At 36.3% G+C, this 22,186-nt stretch overlaps 1 protein-coding gene and 1 long non-coding RNA gene across 5 annotated transcripts in view; one reads left to right on the top strand and one right to left on the bottom strand.

Moving 5' to 3' along the window:
* Positions 1 to 22,186, bottom strand: part of LOC148977544 (uncharacterized) — a 139,009-nt gene that overhangs the window by 590 nt on the left and 116,233 nt on the right. Inside the window, exons 2-3 of one of the 2 annotated variants that reach the window (XR_016169671.1) lie at positions 22,061 to 22,146; positions 7,581 to 7,705 (exon numbers count right to left, since the gene is read on the bottom strand). This is a non-coding gene — a long non-coding RNA (uncharacterized LOC148977544). Of the gene's footprint in view, positions 1 to 7,580; positions 7,706 to 22,060; positions 22,147 to 22,186 lie in introns of those variants that run through there. The other variant, XR_016169670.1, reaches the window with a different exon arrangement.
* The window catches only part of pcdh11 (protocadherin 11), a 190,763-nt gene that overhangs the window by 109,100 nt on the left and 59,477 nt on the right, over positions 1 to 22,186 (top strand). For 2 of the 3 annotated variants that reach the window (XM_039649311.2, XM_039649310.2), the window contains exon 5: positions 7,462 to 7,663. In XM_039649311.2, coding sequence (XP_039505245.2) covers positions 7,462 to 7,663 — 202 coding nt within the window. The remainder of the gene's footprint in view (positions 1 to 7,461; positions 7,664 to 22,186) is intronic. The other variant, XM_039649312.2, reaches the window with a different exon arrangement.

Raw genomic sequence — 22,186 nt, 5'->3', positions numbered from 1 at the left:
TTGGGTATCACATAAACAGTGACGGACCTATCATAAACCCAGACACAAGTGTCTTTTGCTAGTTTCAACCTGATACAATGATCATTTTTACAAATATTTGTGCATTATTATTTTGAGGAAGTTGGGAAAAAAAACAGATTTTTCCAACTGGTGATTCAGCCACATCGAGCGAGACAGAAGTAGATGGAAGTTTGCCAGTAAACCTAAAATGCATGATTGCACCTGATGGAATGGCGTCAAATACAATTGCAAATTGTCTTGGCGGACCTGGAATGTTGTAGGACAAAAACTCTCTATAGGAGAAAAGTCACCCCTCTCCATTAAATAATTGGTCCAACAGCAGAATTTGATTGCGCACCCAATTCTCAAAAAAAGAGTGACTTGTTCTAATATAAAATCTCAGTTATTCCAAATTAGATAGCTGTGAAGGAATTAGAAATTATGCTTAGAATTAAGAGACCAAGCTAAATAGACCTACTTGTGAAAAGTTGACCGTTTTACAGGGAGTTTTTCCATATTTGCAGTTCAAAATAAAGCCCAGACCACCAAAGAGAGAGAATATATAGTAGACAGTAAAATTCCAAATTGAGAAAATGTGTAGCCCAATTAATCTTAAAGGTATTATTTAGACTATTGAAGTCCAAAAAGTTAAAGCCACCAGATTCAGAATTATGAATAACAAAACTTTTTTTGATATAATGGGTCCAATTTTTCGAAGGTAAAGTCAAAAAACCATTCTATCAATGTCTTTACAAATTGTATTGCTGCGTAGGTAAGATGGGATATCCCTTCAGCCTTGGTAAGCAACACTCTGCCTTTTTCTGACTCTGCCACTCAGTTTGTTCTGAGTTGTTTAATGATTAGAGAGAAGTTTAATGGACATCTAATTGTCTGATCTTTAGAGATAATAATACCCACGTACGTAAACTGCTTCCTTGATTGGAATGTTGCAAATAATTTGTATATTACAATCTTTTAAAGGCAACAGTTCACATTTATTAATATTTAGGCATAGACCAGAGGCTTCTGAAAACTGATTAATTACTTGAAAGGTGACAGGTATCATTGCTTGTATTTCTTTAAAAGATTGTGGTATCTTCAGCAAGCTGACTGATGATGATATCCCTACCTGCAAAAGGAATCCTTTGTATGGCACTGTTACAGACACAGTGAGAATTTGTGTACAAAGTAAAAACATAAGGGGAAATCGTGCATCCCTGACGAATGCCAGTTTTCCAGATTAAAGGGGAAGTTCATTTTTGTTCAGTTTGATAGAGCTATTGGCATTAACATATACGGTTTTAATTGCTTTGCAGAAAAGTCCCCAAAACCAAATCTCTCTAAAGACCAAAAAAAAAAAAAAAATTAGTGTTCTTTTGAATCAAAAGCCTTTAGAATATTAGGTCAGAGCAGTCAAGAATATCTAATACTAGTCTAATATTGTTAGAGTTGTGTCTGTTTCTCATAAAGCCTGATTGTGTCTCTATAATTGTGTCAAGAGTTTCTTTAATTCTCCTGGCAAGCATTAACACCATAAATTTGTAGTCATTGTTTAGCAGACAATTGGGTCTCCAGCTGTCAATAAAAAGCTAGGCTTGAGGATCAAAGTGACCAGCCCTTGAGTGAGGCTATAGGAGGAAGGGTTTCATTCTCTATACTCTCCATAAAAACCTGTTGTAAAAATGGGGCTAAGTGATTAGAGAACGCTTTGCAAAATTCTGCAGTGCCGAGAAAAAAAACAAAAAAAAAAACGTCAGTGCCAGGGGGGGTTATTGTTTTTGAGTAGAACAATCGAATCAGTGATCTCTACCATTGAAGAGGGGTGTCACAATAATCTTTGTCTGCCACATCATCCGTCTTACGTTATTTACTGAGCTAAGAAATTGAGATTCATTATGTTTTGATCTGAATAAATTACTATAAAATTTTGAACAAAAATCTGAAATTAATTTAGCGTCATTAGTAACGACCCCATTAATGTTTAAATTTGGCCTATAGATGGAATTTATTTTAGATTGGTATCTTTCAAGACGGAAAAAATAAGCAGAATTTGCTCCCCCTCTTCCAGCCATCACACTTCCTAGTCCTTACAAAGGCTCCCTCTGCTTTTTGTCGCTATATATCTCGTCTAATTTGTATTGGAGTTGTAAAAGAAGTAGTTTATCATCCTCTGAAACTTCCTCGGGGGATCTCTGATAAAATGAGGAAATTTTACTTATGACTTCATCTTCTGCTCTTTTAGCTTTGGCAATAGAGGTCACATACCGACTCAAAGATTTCCCTGACAGTGTTGTAGGATTTTTCCTTTTTTCCCTTGTTGAATAAGTAAAATAATTTGATAATTTCAGTCTTAGCCTTTTTCATGATTTAACAAGGAATTGTTTAATTTCCAGTAGCAAGATCTATGAACTGTACTAGATGCACTAAATTAGATGCTTATATGGATTGCTCTATGGTCAGTGAAGGGTGTGGCAGGGACATTTACTCTAATTTTCTCTTTTTCTATGTAACTGGATAATAGCCAAAAGTCAATGCGAGGCTGGCTGGATTGTGACCTGTTGCTCCAAGTGAAGGATCTTTCATTAGGAATGTTTTATCTTCAAACATCCACAATGTTAAATCTTCCCAAAAGTCTTTTAAAGTTTGTGCTGATGGAGGAGGGCCGCCCAGGAGGCCACCTGTCAATAGCATTATCTAGAGCAACAATAAAGTCTCCACCAATTAAAAGAAGAGAGTTTGGATATCTGGTGAGCCAAAATGTAATTCTTTCCTCTATTGAATCAAGTAATTTATCATTCTCAAGCTTGTTATTATTACCGTAAAGTTTAATAATTATGATAGAAATGTTGTCAACTCTAATTATAAGACATTTGTAAGCCGTTACTTATTCATGATTCAGCACTTGCCTTGAGTATCTTATTGCTTTTATAAAACTGTTACCACACAATAAAATTTTAAAGTATATATATATATATATTAGAGCAACTTTCATTAAAGAGCATATTGCAGGCAAAAAAAAATCTAAATTTATAGATAACCTTGTACCTTGTAGATAACCTTTTGTAACCAATCGCTCAAAATCAGCTGTCTTGGTTATTGAATGGCCTTAAAAAGCAGAACATATAGTAGAAATGGCAGCAATTTTGTAAATTAAAGTACCTTTGTAAAGTTCTAGTGGCAGTGTAACAAAAACCATAATTATACAATATCAACTCTGTATGTAGTGCAAATCAAACCAGTAGGTGTCCTTGTGTTAACAGGCAGCAGGCGAGTCTGTTTCTCAGGTGGGCAGGGGAACTTCTGATCCGTTAATAAATCCGCGACCTCCAATGAAGAAGGCTGCCTTAGAAAGATCCTCTGCAAATCTTAAGCCGTTGTCGCGCAGAACCGGTGACGTCTTGGCAGCTTTCCATATGGTGTCTCTGCAGACTCGTGCGATGAACTGGGTGATGATGCCTCTGGGTTTGTAGTCATTCTGCCGCTAAGTGCGGAGCCGATGTACGGTGTCGATAGTGTCAGACAGCCTGTTCTTCTCCTCAGGCAAAACAGCCTGACAGACCTCCATGGCCTTCCTTCCTATGTTTTCCATTTCTGATTCTTCAACTCCGTAAAGTCTAAGCTTCCATCTCCTGGAGTATCTTTCTAACTCCGAGACCCTTTGGTGACGTGTCTACTAGTTTTTCTTCTTTTGCTATTTTCCCTATGAGTGTACATGCTTTGCTCTTTACCTCCTTAACCTTTGCACACACAAAGTCAATTGTCTTTTTTCAATTTTAAGTGCATTGGCACTGACTATGCTTTCAATGCTGTCTGACCGCGTGTTTATTAGGGCTAAGAGGCTAGCTATAATATCGTTGGCGTTTGTTTGCTCAGACCCGATTGTGCACAACATTTCCTTTGGTACTGGCGACTTACTGGGAGCGATAGGCAGCAGTGGATACTGCTCAAAAAATGAAGGGAACACTTAAACAACACTTAAAAAGTAAAAACAACAAAAAAAGTATTTAATACGATTATTTCATTCATTCAGATCTATGATGTGTTATTTTAGTGTTCCCTTTATTTTTTTTGAGCAGTGTATAAAGAATGCATGTTTTCCCTTTATTTTATTTGTAATGACAACTAGGTGTGTATAAGGTCTTGCAGTCAATAAAACAAAATAATAGGAAGCGCCATCAGTAAAACTTAAAATGGCTCAGTGATTTACTGTCAACTTTGTTACTTACACAATCAAATATTAGTATTACTGTCACTTGATGGTGGATCTCATAAATAAGCTGTCAGCGACCAAATAGTTCATTTAGAAGATGTTGAAAATGATAGTTTTGAGAATGTACTGGGAAATGAGTTCTAATGAGGGTATAAAACACCTGCTCAAACTGAACCCTTGCAAGGTTCAAAAGGTAACAAATTCATCTTTTTTTATTATTCTTCTGTAACTGTTACTCTAATATCAGGAGAGTTTTATATTATCGCGACAGGCAGAGATTCATCCATGTTAGATATAGATCCAGGTCACTAAAGACCCAATATGTTTTTTCCGAAACATAAATGCATTTAAAAGTTAAAAAAAGAGAAAATAATAGAAGATTATGCCAACAAACCATATACAAAGTCTGAGGAATGGCAGTGTAAAGTATTTGAGTAAATGTAGGGTAATAGTTACTGTACTAAGGTATCTTTTTGGCTGCTTGGTAGTTGTACTGAGTATCCAAGATATTAGCAACTTTTAGGCCAAGTTTACACAAAGCCGGGTATTTAGAGAAACAAATATTTCCCCCCACTCCATTTTCAATAACAACATCGTACACACACAACCGCATAAATACGCCATCTAGTGCCATCATATCTATGCCAGACCTATGGGTGGCAGTGTAGGGAGAAATATAAAGCCATGCAAGCCAATCAGAATCAACAAGAGAGAACCTAAAACGCCGTTTCTCCCAGTTCACACGACAACACGTAACCGGCGTTTTCAGAAATCTTTACTTTGCCCGGAGGTTTTAGAAATAATCGTTTTCTGTGATAAAAACTAGGTTTTCGTGTAAATGAGAGGCCAAACCGCAGATAAATATCTGCGTTTTACCTTAGTGTAAACGGGGCCTTAATCCCAAATTTACTGTTTTGAACAAGTATATGTACTCTTTACTCCATACATTTGTGATGAGTAATGTAATTACTCGTTACATTTTGCATAGCGCCTAACTTTTTCTTCAACTTTTTATTCCTGCTACAAAGGCGTTATCGCCATCTACAGGGTATTTAAGGTATTATAATTTGTGCGTTTTGCCATCATTCACAAACTTGTCAACAAAAATACTTTTCGAATGTGAGTGCATTATCAGGTAGCTGTGGAATCGTAGATTTCATTTATGAGATGAGAACATGACTTTCTCAGGTGATGAGGCCAAAACCATACAAGTAGGTCTATGACTTTTTTAGGCATTAATTATATTTAACATTATTTTATTCATGTTATATTTAAGAGACCTTTTTGAAGGATATTGATTTACATAGAGTGTTTGTATATGTTCTTGTTTTTCCGTAGCATGTCTCTTAGCTGTTGAGCAATCCGTATAATACCAAGAGTAAAATACTTAAGTAAGCTACCCTACTGTTAAAATCAGATACAATACTTTTACTCCAGGTGTATTGAAATTGATGACTAACTTGAAATTGATGACTAATTGAGTCATTGTTTCTGTACTTTTATTCGACTAGGTTTTTCAGTTTTTCAGGTCCTCTTCACACTATTAGGACCAGTTATTCACATGGTAAACTTTGAAACTCTTACCTCTTTCTGTTGATTTCTCAGTTCTGAATATGCCTCTGAGGCAGTAACACAGACTGTAATGAACCTTCACAGCTTTGCATTCTGGATGCCAACCATAAGGATTTCATTTTGTCAACTCACCAATAGACTTAAATAGAGCAGTTTAGAGATGCGTATTTTGTTTTTGGAAACACATGCTCTTTATTTGCGCCAAGATGTTTTTTTTTTTTTTTTTCCTGCATTTTTAAATCACAATAAGGCCTTTATTTGTGTATCATAGTGACAGAAGAGAAGCGTTTAAAAAATGCTGGTTTAAATTCCCTAGAGCATATTGAGCATGTGCTAATGATTAACTTTTTGTATTCTTGATTTCTTTAAACATTGCTTCAAGAATATAACATTTGTTCTGCGTGTGTATTTTTGTTTTTAATTCCAAATGTAATTCACTGAATCCACGTGTGGTGTTTTAGTAGAAAGAATATTGAGCAAGTTAACTGCACATATATAAATGAAATGCTCAAAATAGATAAATAAAACAAACACAATCACATCAGTATCTCAGTGTCATTGCTTTTATTCTTTGCAGTAAATCTGAATTCAATTGCTTTGCCTTTCATTTTGGATATAATAATGTCACTGGCTTTCCAAGACATAAATATGAAAAAAGCAAATACATTGATATTGGCATATTACAGTCTGATGTGATTTTAGATGATGAATAAAATAAAGGTGCCCAGTTTTATATGGATTCCTGTAAAGGCTGTGCTTGCGCGTGGCCATCTTATACCGCCAGCAAATTAAGAGACTGCCAAAAGGTCACCTTACATACCAATATCAGCCCCAAATAGACAGAGGTTCTCCTCCTTTGAACAAGAAAATCTACATAGTGTTCCCAGATCTGACTGGTTAAAGCTACTTGATCCACATCCTCCTCCGTCTAAATTGGGCCAGTGGGTCGAAAGCAGCGGAGCCTTGTGAAAAAAGATTCACTAGTTTGCATGACTGTGGGCAGTCTCTATCAATCAGAAGCACAATGCTTAGAGGTGGAAACCGAGGCTGGAATATTCAGACACATTCTCCTGGCAGAGCAGCCGAGTATAACCGGTGTCTCAAGAATTGATGGGAACAGTTTTATTAAAATGGATCGAATGGGTCTTTGCCATTCTTGCTGACAATCATCTCATAACTTTGTGTATTTGATTTTCTTTATTCCTTCAAATTATACTTGGCAAAATAATAACTTTGGCATCAGCACAGTATACACTCTAAAAAATGTGTGTTTCAGGTAATCGAAAAATATGCTTCATGTCCTAAAAAATGTATGGCAGTGCTATTTTAGTATCTTTTAAATATTTTAGTATTCTATTTTGGAAATAAAATAGGTCAATTTTTTATATTTTGTTTTCAGGTAATGTTCATTTTATTTTATTTTTTATCGTTTCAGTTTTAGCTTTTTTTTTTTTTTAAATAACCCTGCTTTAAAGTAACAATGTCTTGTTTTCTGTTTTTACGACGATTAAGATATTATAAAATGATAAAATATGTGTTTTATTCAATAACACTTACAGCTGCGACCCTGATGCACGGGAATGAATATTCAAAATGAAGTCTCCTGTTCCAGGCTGAAAGCCTAAAGCTATTGCATGCTCAGCTTGAATGCGTTGTGTTTGTGTGTGTGTGTATTTTAGCAGACCCAACGCCGCGTGACCTTTCACCTCCCGGACGGTTCTCAGGAGAGCTGCAGTGACAGCGGGCTTGGAGAGCAGGAACCCAACAGCGGTGCCAGCACCACCCAGCCTCTGCCCTTGGGCTTCCCTCAGGAAGAGTACTATGAACAGACCTCACCGAACAGCCGCACTGAGGGTGACGGCAACTCCGACCCCGAGTCCAGTAAGTACTGACCGCTGCCCTTTACCGGCACTTTTTCATCAGCTGAGGAGGCAAAAGGAAGAGGAGGTCACTGTACTGTGAATGGCCTCCAAAGTTGATGAATTGCTAAGCAATGTTTTTAGCACGTTTTTTTTTTTTTTTTTAATTCTTCATCTATGAACACATTCAGATGGTTGTCACATATTTCTCAGGCCTGTACACTTGTTCAAATGTTTGAGTTAGGTCTTTTTTATGTTTTGAAAAAAAAAAAAAAAATAGAGTAAACAGTCTCACCAAGGCTGAATTTATTTAAATTACAGTTAAATATTTGCGAATCTGTATTTTCAACATCAATACTCCAGTCTTAAAGGGATACTCCACTTTTTTTGGAAATAGACTCATTTTACTACTCCCCCAGAGTTAAACAGTTGGGTTTTACCGTTTTCGAATCCATTCACTGATATTCTTCTAAATAATCCCCCCCCCCCATTCAGCCGATTTTCAGATATTTAGAAGCCGATTTTCAGATATTCATAAAATGAGCCTTATTTCCAAAAAAAAAGTGAGAAAAAAAAGAGTATCCCTTTAAAAAATCCCTTTATCATGTTTGACAACAATGGTCAGCTTAATATTTTTGCAGAAACTGTTCCTGTTTTTCATTTGATGAATAGAAAGTTTAAATGTTCAATATATACAGTCGTCAACATTTAAAGTGGATCAAAATCTTTCAACGTTATACATGAATTTTGTCTTTTCGTTCAACTTTGATTTAACTTTTTTGATCCACATCAAATCTTGACTACTGTATTTGAAAACTTTTGTAACATTATAAATTTCCTTGCTCTCATTTTTGACCAGTTTAATCACCCCTTCCTGACCTCAAATGTTTGAACTAGTGTATGTGTGTGAATGCACGTAAATATATACTCGTATAATATATCTCCATATCTGACTGTTTTATCTTTTTTTTTTTTTTACTCAAAAACAAGACAGAAAAATAGCACAGCCGCTATGAACCTGAACTCTCCATTTATGTTCTTATCTTGTGTATGAATCAGGATGAGTTTTGAGTTCCATACTTCAAATCAATTGACATCGATTCCGGTTCAAATCTGACCATTCATTTATATCTCATCCAATAAATCCCTACGTTTATTTTTTTTCTCTCTTCTCTGAGGATTGGTTTTCCATCTGAAAGAGTAGAAATGTGTAGTTTATAAGGCACATTGCTGCTAAGTGAACATTATGCTGCCCTCTGCAGTAGTGCTTTGCGGAGCAAATAATGCATGTTTAGGGAGGGTGTTTATTTGCTCAAGTTGTTATTGTTTAATGAGGCGCAAAAGAGCTGGTTAGTATTTACTGCTGGGCTACTGTCTATATCGCACGGCCATTAGTATGACCGACTGCTCTTTGTGAATGTAAGCTTGGGAGATCTTCTTCATCATGAGGCATATAAAGTGTTCTTTGTGTTTGATTCTTGCCTTAACCCTGGGATGTAAAGGCCTTGTGTCTCGGAGAAAAAAAAAAAACGTAGGACGGTCCAGCGTGGCTGGTGGATCCTTTGATTCCAGGGTTCATTTCAGCATCATCATCAGGAAACTGTGGGGAGACTATGATCAACACAAATCTCTTCATCTCTTTCTAGCTTACACATCAATAAAATCAGTGGATTTCCATAACTTTATTCATGTTTTTGAGGCAACACAAGTTTGAAGAAAAGAAAAAAAAAACACAGGAGAAATAAATTGGCTTGCGTACACCTGCAGGTATCCTCTCTGTCTGGTCCATAAATGAGACGATAGCATCTCTGACTGATACACACACGTCTTTGCATTGCAGCAAAGGTGTGACACTCACAGTGTTGTGTAAGAATGAATGCATTTCTTCAGCTTTACCCCTGCCAAGCTATTTACATACACATGATGGCCAGTCTTTGCACTTAGATTATCTGTTGTTGAACCGGCCTGCTGTCTATGATAATGCAACATGTTCTCCCAAACTGAGCTGTATATTTATATTCCTGTTTTTCATATTAATGTGTGCGTCTAATGAACTGTAAAGTATACTATCGTCATTCTATGCATGACGTATAGAGTCAACCTACTCTTTAGCAACTGGCAAAAGGTAGCTAGCAACATTAAATTACATTGTTTACAGAATAATATAATTATTTATATTAATTTTTAAATGAGCTGCAAAACTTAACAACTCTTTATTTATACAATTGAATTAAAAACATGGTGATAAACAGCAGCATTTACAAATTAAATATTTATTTCACTGCAAAAAATGAAGATGTGAAATGCCTTGTATGAGATTTAAGAACAACAGTGAGTGATGATTCAGTCAGTCATGATTCAGAGTCAGTTCGATAAGATGAACCATCGAACATTCGAAAATAGCATCGCAAAGTTGTGTGGTTGGAACGACAGCTCGAAACATAGTTTCTAAATTGCATGACATGTGGACTTAATAAATCCATATCTTGAGCAACATAAGCAAGCTGTCATTCAGTATAACCTTTGTCTTTTATTTAGAATACATACAAATGTCATTTACGTCTTTGAGTTTGTCAAGATATTTAAAGTAACGTTTTTGAAGACTGTGCATGTGCAAACGTGCTCTACTATGCAAGAACGAGCCTACGATTGAATTTTGGAAATAAAACGAAATAACTGAGAAAAATTTGAAACATTCCAGGTGCCATGTCTGTAATTTATATTAAAAACATCTAGCATTAATTCAATCTCAAAACAGTTTCATTAAAATAAGTTATTACTCCACCATGAGCATGACGTCATGAACCAACGTGGTTGAACAACACTTTGCGACAATATACAGTAGTTTCGGGAAACAGTCGTGACTAGCTGATTTTTTTCAACAATGCATAGTACTAGTGAAGCATCGAGTTATGTCATTGTACGGGAAACACACCCCAGATGAATCTGAATCCTCTACTGTAAGTGATTTCAAGGGTTGGTTCACCCAAAAATTATAATTCTGTCAGTAGTTACTCACCCTCAGGTCACTTAAAAATAAATAAATAAATAAATAAATAAATAAATATACATACAGTATCTATACAGGGGTCACCAACACGAGCGGGCGCAGCGAAGATAGTAGCTGAAAGCAGTTTTTTGCTCCAAAAACATGGCAGAAAAAAAGGAAGAAATCGTATCACTTTCACAACGATTGGAAGGAGGAATTCTTTTTTACGACTGTGAAAAAAACCTGCGTGTGTCTCATTTGCGGGGCGACCGTGCCGATGGCAAAGTGGCACAATGTGTAGAGACACTTCACTACGTGTCACAAAAGTTACCATACTAATCACCCACCGGGAAGTGCACTATGGGCAGAAAAAGCCTGTGAGCTAACGGCAGCTTTGGGTAAGCAACAGCCTTTTTTCATGAGAACCGTGAAAAAACGCAAAAAGCAACTGAAGTGTCATTTAGAGCTAAACATTTTCTGATCAAGAAGAAGAAGGCATTTTCAGATGGAGAATAAACACAGAACACGCCTCACTGATGGACATCTGAAATACTCATTCACAGCTGCAGGGTCAAGTTTACATTTATTCATTTAGCTGACACTTTTATCCAAAGTGACTTACAATTGCTATATATATCAGAGGTCACAGGGCTCTGGAGCAACTAGGGGTTAAGTGTCTTGCTCAGGGACACATTGGTGTCTCACAGTGGATTTGAACCTGGTTCTCTTACAGCAAAAGCATGTGTCTTATCCACTGCGCCATCACCACCCCTATACCAGATTACAATACACTGGTGAACAGCATGCAATGCCAGTCTTCCCACTAGGAAAGAAACCGATACCAGATGTTGTATGAAGAAGTTCATACCATGGAGAAGTTGAATTTTGTGTTCAATTTAAAAGTGTGTTAAAAAATTCCGCAGATTTGGTCATTTGTTCAAAAAGCGACAAGATTTATTTAAAAGTAACTTGATTTTTCAACAATACATGATTGATAATTTTTTGCAACATAGTTCATGATTTGCTAAAAGGGTTTGTCAATGGCTAGTGAAAATGGGACATTTTTCCAATGAAATGTAGTGATGTTAGTGATCATCTGAAAATGTAACAATTACTGAGAAGAAAGTGCTGAATATTGATATCTGTTTCCAACCTTATTGTCGTTGTTGATGATTATTGTGAGAAATCATTAATGTGATCAGTGTCTTCACAAAGATGAGTATCATTAATCAATATTAATAATGCGTAACTAAAGGCAAACTGAGCAAATTTGTTATTTCAGACGTGCGTATCAAACTGGTAGCCCTTCATATGACTCAGTAAACATAATGTAGCTCTCAGTTTAAGGTTGGTGACCCCTTATATATATGACCAGGAGTTGTACTTACTCCCAAAAGTTGAGAACTTTCCAATTCAAATCAGTTGGACAAATTACTTTAGGTAAAGAAAATGTGTACTGCATAATACTTTTTTTTGATCATCCTTGAAACACAATAAAGATTTATCTCCCTCCATCGAAAGCCATTTAAAATTCATGCTTCAAAAAGTTTATTAAGAAATCATAAAATATATCCATATGAATCAAGCTGTTTAGTCCAAGTCTTTTGAAAAGACGCCATTGGTGATTTAATTAAGATTTAATGTAGGCTTTTATTTGCATATAAACATTGATCAACACAAATAAATAGAGCATATTAAATATTGCAAACAGGAGCTCAAACATGCCTTGTTGATTTGTGAGAACCAATTATGTTTGTTCTTGCGCATAAAGCAAGCAAGTTGGAGTATCTGTACCTTATGTGATGTTCTTTATGTATGCGTGTTGATCAGAAAAATGTCTCAAGTTGCGTCAGAGCCGACAGCCTCCTGGGACGCGTTTTGACATTTAGCGAAACTGGGCCTCTGGCCAAAAATAAAAGTGATCATTTGTGTTTAGGGTTTGGAACTACACAAGGGTGAATAGTTAATGACAGATTTTTTTTCAAATCAATATTCTATTAAACTAATCCTTTAATAGAGACATATTCTTGTAAAACATTGATTATTGGCTCATTTGCCAAAATATTATGATAGCAAAATAGCATTTTGTCACACCACATCACTAATTTTTGGAAAAGATCATTTTAGTTAATTAATCCCTTTGTAGTTAGCCTGCAAAATAACTTGGTGTCCCTAAGTCAGGAGTGCCCAACCTGGCCATCAGCTGTCCAGCAAAGTTTATCTCCAACCCTAATCAAACACACCTGAAGCAACCAATTAAGGTCTTCGGGATCACTTGAAAATTAAAGGCAGGTGTGTTTAATTAGGGTTGGAGATGAACTGTGCTTGGGTGTGTTTCCCGTACAACGACGTCGTTCACTGCTTCAATCCATAGTATGATGCATCATTGGAGAAATCAACTAGATAGTCAGGGGTGCGTTTCCCAAAAGCATCGTTAGCCAACTATGGTCGCAAGTTCCGTCGTTACCAATAGAGTTCAATGGAAATTGCGACCATAGTTGGCTAACGTTGTTTTTCCCGTACAACGACGTAGTTTGCTGATTCACTACCATAGCACGATGCATCGTTGGAAAAATCAATTAGCTAGTCAAGGCTGTTTCCCGAAACCCACTGTCGCAAAGAATTGTTCAACCATGTTGGTTTCACACGTGGTAGAGTAATAACTACCTTTAATGAAACTGTTTGAGATACAATTACGCTAGATTTGTTTTATATAAATTACAGACATGTCATCTGAGGAACATTTCTAATTGTTCTCAGTTGTTTTGCTTAATTACCAGACTCAATATTTGGCTCGTTCTCACATAGTAGAGCACGTTCGCACATGTGCACTCTTCAAACACGTTACTAAATCTTTTGACAAACTAAAAGACGTAAATTCCATTTTTATCTATACTAAATAAAAGGCACCGGTTGTACTGAATGTCTGCTTGCTTATTTTGCTCAAGATAAGGATTTATTACGTCCAGATGTCATGCAATATAGAAACGATGCTTCTAACCACAGGTCGAGAGCTGTCGTTCAAACCACACAACTTTGCGATGCTGTTTGCAAATGTTCATTGTAACGATGGTTTCGGGAAACACCGACTCGTTGAACTATGCTGATAACGACGGAACTTGCGACCATAGTTGGCTGACGATGCTTTTGGGAAACACACCCCTGGACTGTTTCCCGAAACCCATTGTCGCAAAGTATCGTTCAACCACGTTGGTTTCGCACGTGGTGGGATAATAACTACTTTTAAAGAAACTGTTTGAGATCCAATTAACGCTAGATTTTTTTATATAAATTACAAACATGTAATCTGAGGACTATTTCTAATTGTTCTCAGTTATTTTGCTTTATTACCAGACTCAATATTTGGCTCGTTCTTACATAGTAGAGTGAGGTCGAGAGCTGTCGTTCAAACCACACAACTTTGCGATGCTGTTTGCGAATGTTCGTTGGAACGATGGTTTCGGGAAACACCGACTCGTTGAACTATGCTGATAATGACGGAACTTGTGACTATAGTTGGCAAACGATGCTTTCGGGAAACGCACCCCAGGACAGTCAATCGGCAGGAGCAGGGTTAAATACATTTTTTGATGTTTAAATATGTTATAGGATAAGATGTAGACTTGTATACACACAGTCCACAAATGAATAATTTCACATATGACCTTTTTTACTATTTATTTCATACACTGAGAGATAACAACAGGCTGGATAATGGGCTGCTTCTGTGCACCATCCTGTAGAAAGGAACAAACTATAACACTAGCAGTGATTTGCATATGCTAAGTGTTTGCTCTGTGGCTCATTAATATTCTGCAATGGATGCATCTCCGGCTTCATAAAATCAGCCTTGTAAATGGGAGCACGACGTTCGTGTCATTTGGGAACTGGGTTAATTGGCAAAGTGGACATTCTTATATATATATATATATATATATATATATAATTTTTTTTTTTCCCTCTATCTGTAGGCTAAATTGCTGCCAGGTAATTCATTTACAACAGACAGCAAATGATAGCAAGAAATACAAAAGGGAATTCTGAAGTCAATATTCTTATCGCACTATATTTCTTTTCACCTCAACTTCATCCATTCAAGCAAACCATTCTTTGCACAGAAAATCGATCATTTATTCTATTGTCAAAGCACGAGCTGAAACACCTGAAAGTCTCATCATGAATAAACATGAGCAATCCAACATTGCTTAAAATGAAAAAAATACATGATGAACTTTTATCCCAAGATCATTTGCTGCTGATAAAAAAAACATGTCATTTATATAATCGGCAGTATGGTGCGGAGGGTCGAGATGGCGTAAAGCAGGAGAGAAAAGGCTGATGCCGTCCCCTCGAGCATGGCGGGACCCCCAGCGTGCTCTCGACGAGGAAAGAAGCCAACCGTCTCATTCGGTTCCCGTTTCCTAGCCCAAAAGTTCACAGATAAAAACTGATGCTGTGTTTGAGAGTTCAAAAAGAGAGATAGATCCCCTCTCTGTTGACTGACTCTGAAACTGTGAGAGGAGTGCATCGGAGGCGTAGGGAGCCCAAGACGGATTAGATATGGTTTTATCAATGAGCAGCAGGCAGCTGTAGCTGTGGCAATCGCTTATCTTGTCGTCTCAATTTGAAAAGAGTGAGAACAAGAGAGAGAGAGAGAGAGAGAGAGAGACAGCATGACGACGGGGAATTGAGAGAAAGAACAGTGTACCGGTGGCAGACCCAGTGAAATAGGTGACGTGAAGCAGGTTTACGCGCGAAAAGGTGGCGTGACACGGTCTCGCGTGTCATCTCGGCTTGAGTAATAAGAGGTGTAAAAGCAGAGGATACGGCCACCTTATGACAATGTATTTCTCCGCTCCTTTTTTTAAAAAACAGCATCTTTATTAGACCGCCCGCTTTCGAAATAAAGTTCATGTGACATTTATGTTACTGTTATTTACGAGGCAGGAGGCAATTCGTTTTATGGCTCCTTTTGGCTTTGCCTCCTCAGGCTCTCTTTATCAGACGGCCACCAGTGTAGTTTGCTCATTTTCGCCACACTGTGCCCCGAGCAGCTCAAATCTGCCACGGCCTCTGGCCGGTTGGCTAAAAACTCGTTTCTGCCGTTCACCGAATTAGCATGGATGTTGTTGTCTCTCTGCCACCACCCTTTGCTTCCCTCCTCCCGAACAGCTGGCAGAGGGAAAAAGGAACTTCTCATACAATTAACATTTTTTAAATCTTCACTGTCCCTTCAGGCGGCCAAACCTTTGTACTTAACATCAAACAGTATTATGCATTAAAGTGTATGTTCGTGATCAGCGCCGCCGTCGAATCCAGGTGGTTACGTCTTTGTCAAGCAAACAAACTCAGTAAATTTTCTGGTTGTGAATGGATTGTTTGGAAATACCATGGGTAATATACAATTACATCATCCTGCCTTGCTGAGTATTTGAAAGAGGTGAATACAAAGCTAATTTGCCGTAATGGTGTGCTTCATAATTGCATGAGTCACATTGTTTCCTTCCAAATACGTTAGATTAATTTCATAAGGGTTATTTATAGATGTATACTAATGCAGCGTTGCGGTGTGTGTTGATGTACGCCTTTAATAACCCTCACAGACGTTTTCCTTTTGGAAAATTTCATTATGTGTCGTGTGGCCACCAAATGACTAATGGAAAGAGCAGCCAATGAAGATGCTTTGGAACTAGCAATCATCAATATTTTATTTTGGAAATGTTGTGCTAGCTGATATGGCCATTGTTGAAAAAATGCTATTTATGGTTAGCTATACCAATTTATTCTGAAAGTGAAAATTATCCAATGGTGTTTGGGCTACCAAGATTGCAAGTTTATTCTGCCCTCATGAAGCAACCCACTATGGACAGTACACTACTGTTGGTTGGTACTAAATTATTATTATTTTTTTAAAAGATGTTTCTAATGCTCGCTAAGCTCCGTTTGATAAAGTACAGTATCAAAATTCAGTAAAAAAATAGCATATTATAAATTATCATTAACATTTTAAAAATAACTGTTTTCTTTAAATATGAATATATTTTAAAACGCCATTTATTCCTTGGATATCAAAGCTGAATTTTCAGCATCCCGTTGTTCAGTTGTCACATGATCTTTCAGAAATCATAATAATATGCTAATTTACCGCTCAAGAAACATTTCTTAGCATTAGTATAATCAATGTTGAAAACATTTGAAATATTTTTGTAGAAATTGTGATATTTTTTTTCTTCAATGAACAGCCTTTATTTGAAGGGGTAAATATACTACAAATGACTTCTGTCACTTTTGATCTATTTAATGAATCTGAATTTTGCAGAATATTGTTATCATTTAAAATCTTGCTTTACCTCTTTTGAAGGGTAGTGTAAAATAATACTATTTACATATGTTTTTTTTCTTTTCATATTTCCGTCTAAAACCTTTCATTTGAAGGACAAAGAAATGCTGAATTGATGCCGTAATGCCATATTCATAGATTTGCTCCTGAATAAAACATTAATTTCAACTCATATATACAGATTAATGGAGACATATACCTTATGAAGTGCCTTCATAAAGTTTGTTTTGCTTCCGCATGTAAAGATTTCCTCATGCGTCTATAGTGCAGTCTAACAGATTTAGTCTCAGGGAGTCTCCATTTCCCCAGCTAAAAGCATGTTGCCGCCGTGTCATTAGTAAAGAGATTTCCCGATGTGAAACATATGGCCTCATGTGACCAGCTTATGTCTTGCCTTCCTAATATATAATCTGGTATAAAAAAATAACACAATTCAAATAAACCAATCCATTTTATTCATTCTAAATATAATAAGATTACAGTTTTAACAACATCCATACACTTTTACTAAGAGCTTTAATGTACAGTTTATACTTTCCCTAAGTGCATTCGTGGGTAATTTTTGTTATTGTTTTTCACTGGAACGTTTAAAACAGAAACATGCATGGACTTGGTTTAGCCTAAGATATTAAACGCTCTCTCACTCTTTCACTTAGGCAGAGCATAGCTGTTATTGCTGTCAGTGGTAAAAGCAGATGCTGGGTTGGCCTTTTCCGATAATCTCAAGCGGAACGTGTAAAACAATGTTATAAACATTCCATAAGAGATGGGATGCTGCGTAAAATGCATGTTCATTCAATCAAATCAGGCTGTCTATTATCTGATTCAGCTATCAGTAATGAATATATTACACTAAATTATGTTTTCCTTTACCCTATTATAATCACCCTCTTTTTTTACTCCAAACTGTGACTTTTATAGGTTCAGAGCTGTCTCGCGTCCAGAAATTATTGATAATCAACAGGGGAAAAGGCTACAAATCTGAAACTGTTTCAATTTCTGCATATTACATCAAGGTTTAGCATTAAGAGTGATGCTGTGGATGAAAACCTGTGCTTCAGATGAAACCATATGTCAGTGACTGACTGCAAGTCTCTGGTTGATTATGAGATGGCCTGAAAAGCAGTTTTAGCTGTTGTTCCTTTTTATTATAATAGCAATACTCTGACTGATTTAAGCATAATATCTCTCTTAAAGTTGTAATATGACAACTGCATCAAAGCAGTGCCTGTATTTCAACCATGAGAGCATGGAATCTCATCATCGGCTCAGCGCGCATGAATACTTGAGTTTAAAATGAATAAAAACAGACGCGAAATGAAACGACTGAGATGAAAAAGCTTCTACATTCTTTCTTCATCCTCTTTTTTTTTTTTTTTTTTGCTTGCATGTTTGTTAAAGGCCTTCCACGGGACACCAGTAATCATATTAGGTCATTTGAACCAAACCATATTTGCAAACTTGGCTTCTCTCAAACCAAACAAATATCTGATTTTGTGCTGCAGGGTTTTGAAACCTATTACCAGCTGCTTCTAGCCTGACTAACGTCAAACCCAAGTCTCAATGAGACTTGCAGTCTTGTAAACATATCGAAAGTATGACTGAAACTAATAGATTGAGGCCATTTTCTGAGTTGTTTTTTTGTTTAACATTTATATGCGAATGTTGTACACCTCCCCATAACAAACTTTCAAGACTATCAATGTTTTAAATTACCAACTTCTAAAAAACAAATGAATAGTTGTATTTCTGCTCGCTTATATATCGTTAGCCTCATAGCATGATTGCCTAAGTCATATTTCAATGTCTATGAAAATCAAGAAAAAACACAAAATGGCAATCATGCTATGAGGCTAACGATATGTAGCTTTGGAGCCGCAGATGTGACACTGTACAAACGATTCCAGTGTGAATACTCTCGCGTCTGCTGCCATGTTGGATCCATAGATGTAAACAACTGCTTTGGTGTTTTACATAGACGTCGTCATCGTCTGGTTGCTCCTTCCCCGTTCAGTGATTGGTCCCCTAGATGAGGCGAAAATTTGGTCTATTGTATCCAGACAACCTAGCAGCATAAATAAAATCTAAAGGCAATATGGGGAAACCCAGGCTAAGCTAGCGCCAATATGAATCTACACATTTTACTTGTGCCAATTTTGACTTTTTTTCTCCCGTCTTTGCCCATTTTATGTCTGGGTCTGGTCAGGTGGGATTAGATTGGTTTAATCTGTTTATCCATCATAGCCAACTGGGATTTGGGAAATAGTTCACTATTTGAGCTGCATTGAGGGGAACCTGTGTTTAGTCTACTTCAAATGCCATTGATAGTTGTCTTGAGGAGACAATGTATTGATCTGGAAATTCAAGTCAAAGCTCTAAAATCTTCTTTGTTTCCCTGGGAGAGTTAGAAATGTGTCATGCAAGGAAGCTCCAAAACAGTGTATTAAGCAGCTGTTGTGCTGCTGGGGAATACGGCAAAAATAAATGAATAAATATACATAATTTATATCATTTGAAATGTTCAAATGTATAAGAAATGTATTAGGAAATGTGTTTATTCATAATGTATATTTATTTAGCTTTGGTTTCACCCTCCCATTCTATTTTTGTATGTCTGATTATATATGTATTCATGATTTGTTATCAAAATATTTTTTTTCTTTTGTCAAATCAACTTAATTATATATAGATATTTCAATAATTAATGTGGTCCAGATAATATTTTGAGTTTTTGTTGATTAAACCAATCTCCATTGTATTATTAAGCATAACCAGTTTGAAATCATCAGATTAACTATTTAATTAAAATTTATCAAGGGGATTAAATAACTGTTTAATGAGAAGCAGATACCTTTTGCCGATTAAATATCCTGCCAAAATATTCTTAGTCCAACAGTCAAGAATATGTCCTTCTGGACATTATTGGCTCATATGAAGCACTTTCTGTATGAATACAAGTACAGCATGAAAACCACCGCAAAACTCTCTGACTGGGATTTCAAAGACTCTGGCAATTAAACAGCTATCTGGTGCTTGTTAACATGTTCAGTAAGTCTCATGTCTGATTTGTGAGATGGATCAATTGCTGTCACGTTTGATTGCATCTCCGGATAAACTATTCGGAACTCTGTGGGGGAACTTCAAACACCAAGCTCAAAAGCACTTGCTAACAACTGGCGATCAAGTCAATATGTCTCATTTTTCTGACAAGTAGTGTGATTCTGAAAATCAAAATCACCTGCCCTTGAAAAAAAAAAATGAAAACCGAAAGAAATACAGATTTACAAACTAACAGATAATTAAATATGCATGCACCCTCTGCAAGAGGAGTAATCCACAGGCTCTCAGAATCGACAGGTTTGATAGTGGAGAATTTTCTGAAGGTTGGACCTGACTTTCAAAGTAAACTTCAAAAACTAATAGGATCGCTTTTTTGTATAACATATCACATAGCTGGACAAATTTATTCAAAACATTTCTTGGCACATAGCAACAGACTTTTTTTTTTCGACACAACTCATCGAACATATGGGTTTATCAATTGTCACAAATGGTAGCGTGAGATAATGATTTCGACTTTTTTTTACTTAAATATATGTATATTTCAAATGTATTTTTTAAAATATGGACAATACTTAATACTACTACTAATTATTATTATATAAAGATAAGGGCTGGGTATTGAGACAAATTTCACAATTCGATTCGATTTCGATTCACAAGCTTGCAATTCGATTTGATTTCGATTACGATTCGATTCGATTCAATATCGATTATTTTGGATATCAGTTACAATAAATGGCATTTTTTCTCAAGGGAATCAAATCTCTTAAATGCTGTAAACTATGGTCTATATATATATAGTCTAGTTGTAGCCTACTAGGCTTCATTAGCCTAATATGAAGGTAATAATTAACTGTTTTGTAGCTATACAAACACTTAAATTACTTTATTTATTTTTATAAGAAGAAGATTATATGACATATAAACATTTAAATGATGGCTGTCATAAAAACTTGCCAGATTTATTCAAATATGCATTAAATATTTAAGAACACCAACGAGTGTGGACTAACGAGTTTATGTGGGTTTTCTGAGGTAAATATGACGATACATGACATTGATTACAAGCTGTTTAATTGACGTCTTTCCATGGTTGAAACGCAAATTGAGCGAATCAATGTGACATGATACGGATTTCGATAAGTTGTACTCTATCTTTTAACACACTTTCAGATGCTCATTCATGTTTATTTCGCGCTGTAGCTGGTATTATTAACCCGGAAGAGAGAGCACTGCTGCTTCTCTGGAGCAACGCCAAAACGGCAAAACGCAATTTATGTTTTTGAATTTCTAAAGAAAATGGATGTAATTTGAAAATTGAGACTTTGTTTCATATCAATAGTAACAAAGGACAAAGATTATTGCGATTTGGTGGATGCGCGCAGCCACGATACAATGTCTCATTCATTCAAATGAAACATGATGACTAATCGATTCTTGAGATTTAAGAATCGATATCGGTTTGTAAAAAAATGAGAATCGATTAATATCGAGAAATCGATATTTATTACCCAGCCCTAATAAAGATTGGTTGGTTAGTTGGTTCATACGATTTCAAAAATATGTGGACCCATCAATAAAAAAAAAATTCATAACAAAAATAATAATAGTAATTGACAAAAGAATTATAGCACTGTTATAAGTAATATTTGACTGTTAGACCTAATGTTTGTTCTTATAGCATATGAAGAAATGTAATCATGACTGACAGACCAATCATGACTGGAACACGGACTGCAAAGGCACTTCTATGCATGACACTTTGATGCTTCATCATCTAAATGTCATTTTGATTAGGTCTCTCCCAAATGGCATTATTTCAGTGGCCACTTTCATGTATGGTTGCCAGAAAAAATATGTAGAGCAGCTCATTATCAAAGCATTAAAATGCCAGGATATATGACTTGGATACACATCAATTTTTCATGGTCTTGATTCACTTTGTGAACAGACCCAGAACTGCAGACTCCAGTTCCATCAATCAAACGCATTTTGTTAGAAGTCTATCATCCTTCAGAAACACTGACCTCCTTGACGTGTTCAGAATCCAGCCTGTTACGAACAGCCAAACCGGCTTCCCTATTCAGGTGCAGCAGGAAAACACAGGAAGCCACTGAAAAATGTATATATTGATGTTTTATTAAGTGCCATTT

The sequence above is a fragment of the Pimephales promelas genome, chromosome 9 (assembly GCF_988280905.1).
Source record: "Pimephales promelas chromosome 9, fPimPro1.hap1.1, whole genome shotgun sequence".
NCBI lineage: Eukaryota > Metazoa > Chordata > Actinopteri > Cypriniformes > Leuciscidae > Pimephales > Pimephales promelas.
Note: the sequence above shows the minus strand (reverse complement) of the source record. Positions and strands in the feature narration are given on the sequence as shown.